The sequence below is a fragment of the Ctenocephalides felis genome, unplaced genomic scaffold (genome assembly GCF_003426905.1).
Source record: "Ctenocephalides felis isolate EL2017-DRISC unplaced genomic scaffold, ASM342690v1 CF-g0.4_SCAFFOLD_00845, whole genome shotgun sequence".
NCBI lineage: Eukaryota > Metazoa > Arthropoda > Insecta > Siphonaptera > Pulicidae > Ctenocephalides > Ctenocephalides felis.
This window is the reverse complement of record NW_020536999.1, coordinates 7,916,269-7,919,438: the sequence shown is the minus strand read 5'-3', so window position 1 is coordinate 7,919,438 and position 3,170 is coordinate 7,916,269. Positions and strand designations below refer to the sequence as shown.

Sequence of the window (3,170 nt, the reverse complement as noted above, 5' to 3'; positions counted from 1 at the left end):
CCACTTTATCTCGATGTTGCCAGACTAGTTGTCACATTATTTTGTACTGTCAAAACATTTCGTTCGGCATCTTCAAGTTTGATTTTAACTTCACAAGTACTTTGCAACATAAACAAAAAGTGGTAAATAAATATTAATGTACACAATGTTTCTGTCATTATTTAATATTCTTTTTTATTATTACCAGGATATAACCCACAAAATAAAACAAATTCTTCACAATGTCTTCTCATATGAGTACCAAAGAAAAAATATTGCACATAGTGGACGATATTGAATTAATATCAAAAGAATTGATAGAAAACCTGATTGCACCAAAACAACAGAAGTTGTCCAGCGCTGATCACCAGCTTTTGACGGAGCTTCTGGTTTCAAAAGACAAGGATTTAAAAAATGCTATGAAACTTGCATCCGAACAAGCTGCTATTGAAGTTAAAATTAATGCAGTTAAATCGGAAGTTGAAAGACAAGTAAATATAAATGATATAAATACAGTTTACCTTTGTATAACACGGGTGTTGATTTTCAAAATCTATGTTATAATTTATGAAAGAATTAGTACAAAATTGAGGTTAGGTTTTATAATTTAAAGACAATCATAATGGAGATAATAATGTTTATTATTATTTTCTTGTACTTCTGTTATTTGCGATTCCTTGCTTTTAGTGAAAAGATTTTTATATATTTCTTTATTAACGCTAAGAACTTGTACAGTTTTAAATTTTGTGCTTACTTTATTTGAAGAATCGTTATTTGAGAAATATGAATATCTGTTCAAGTAAGCATAAGCCTTTTTTCTGCAATAACTTATGCGCTCGAACGTAAAATGCTAAATAATTTCACTAATTTCAAATTATAAAAGTTTGCTTTTAATCGATTGTATTTTATTTTCTTTTTTAGAATTTTGCTCAATTTTTGAATCATATTAGAGTGATTATAAATTTTATATAAGTATTGTTATTACCTGTATTGTCTGTATCTTTACTTTGATAGATATTTGTATTGTACTGTCATATAGCAGTTTTTAACTTTCACACATTTTAATTAATATTGTGCATCTTTTTCAACTAGGACCAACATATATTGCAATTCCAAAGACAACTGAAGGAAGCCGAACAAATTTTGTCAACAGCATTATATCAAGCAAGACAAAAACTGCAAAGTATTAACAAAGCTAACAAGAAACCAGTTTCTACTGAAGAACTTATAAAATACGCTCACAGGTTAATAAATTTAATAAGAAAGGTTTATTTTTGCATAGAGTAGGACAGGGCACAAACATTTAATTTAACTTTAATATTGTGAAAATTGAAAAAAACATATTACAATTAATTTTCGAACTATGTTCAGTAAAATTTCCAGCTATTTTATAATTGTAGAACTGTATATTTTGCTATTTTTCTAAAATTTCTATCTGTTACTCCAGTCAATAGAGCGTTTTGGGTCTGAATTTTTTTTACTGTGCTCCAATTTGCATGAAATTTTAGAATTAGATTCATCTTATCCTAAAGTTCAAAAGTGAAAACACTATTCAATCTATTTTATTTATAATCTAAATATATATTAAACATAAAGAACAAAATTTAATCAACTCTTTAATTTCATCATCATAAATCTTGCTTTTGTATGTATTTCTGTTGAACTTATCATAATTAGTCATTGTTTGTTGAAATACACTTATCACAAATAAGATAAATATAATTCTGCTTGAAATCATATTTTATGGACAGGTCTTTTTACAAAGATCTTACTATACACAAACTTTGTATTCACTCTCGAATCTTCAAGCCCTATTCTACCCTATTTGAGTTGCATACTAACCTATTACTGCTTATCAATTTTATAATATTACCTTTACCCAGGATAAGTTCTTCCAATGCAGTTTGCGCTCCCCTAACCTGGCACCAAGGCGACATGAGAAGACCGTACCCAACCGATTTAGAAATGAGATCAGGATTCCTTAGCAGACCCGATCTTCCATTAAATGGTCACGGTATCCCTCACCAGAATATTGTCAATGATGTCCACCGAGGAGGCCATGCAGCCGACATTCCTGCATCATCACAAAGTCAATTTGCATGGCATCCATCTGGGGAATTGCATATGACGATGGGTTCCAGCGGGGGCATGGTCACGCTTGATACTAGAGCTTCTCATAAGGAGACTACGCAAGATGATATTGAAGTTATGTCCACGGATTCGAGTAGTAGTAGTTCGAGTGATTCACAATGAAGATTTAGAATTAGGATGTATTTAAGGATATTTTGTTTAAGGAGATATTTTCATACGAGGTTAGTAGGGAAGGAGTATTAGAAATAAACAAAAATATATGTGGCAGAAATGGAACTTTCTAATGTGGAAATGAAAGTGAAAAGCTGTGGAAATTGATTTTTAGTGAACTTGTTAAGACAAAAAATCATGCTTTAGATTAATTGCATGGAAAAATACTCGAGTCACAGCATTTTCAGACAATTTCAAACATTTTCAGATAATTTACAAAATTCTCAAGCAATTTACAACATTTTCAAGCAACTTACAACATTTTCAGACAACTTTAATAATTATTTTATTTATTACAACACATTTTTCACAATATTTTGAGAATTATAAAATTTTATAACTAATTCTTATAATATTTATATTTGTTTAATAATAATTAAAAAATTATATGTTGTTTTATTGTAAATATAAACTTGCCTGTTTCAGTTGCAATTATTACATTAAATAAAAGCACTGTGCATAGTCATAATTATAAAATATTTTAAAAATTAAACATAATTTTTAAAATTATTCATTTTTCAAATTCAAATTATTGCGCGCTTTGCGCCCTGCTTTACCGACGTCGGCAGCCATTGCTCCGATGTGAAGTATGTCAAAGTATCAAGGAGTTCCATTAGTGCAGATCTATTTATAAATGATGAGTGTTTTAAATTAAATATCAAAGGATTTGTGTTGAATTTTATCAAAATAACGTGCATTAAAAAGTGTTAAAAGGATTTTCCAAATTATTAAAGGTAGGAATGCACTCAAATTGTACATGAAATAATTCTATTATGCTTGTAGGGTTTGGCATTGTTTATATTTGCCACACCCCGGTTTAATTGATATTTATTATTGGAACGAGTATAAATAAGGATAAAACTCGGGTTTGCATTAGACTTTTGTTGTTT

At 29.2% G+C, this 3,170-nt stretch overlaps 1 protein-coding gene across 1 annotated transcript; it reads left to right on the top strand.

The window, feature by feature from the left end:
• Nucleotides 1-203: 203 nt before the first annotated feature.
• On the top strand, nt 204-2,574 carry LOC113373433 (mediator of RNA polymerase II transcription subunit 4-like). Its single transcript, XM_026613731.1, has 3 exons — nt 204-470; nt 1,072-1,223; nt 1,863-2,574. The coding sequence occupies exons 1-3, from the start codon at nt 222-224 to the stop codon at nt 2,230-2,232; spliced, it is 771 nt and encodes a 256-aa protein (XP_026469516.1). The 5' UTR covers nt 204-221; the 3' UTR covers nt 2,233-2,574.
• Nucleotides 2,575-3,170: the final 596 nt, after the last annotated feature.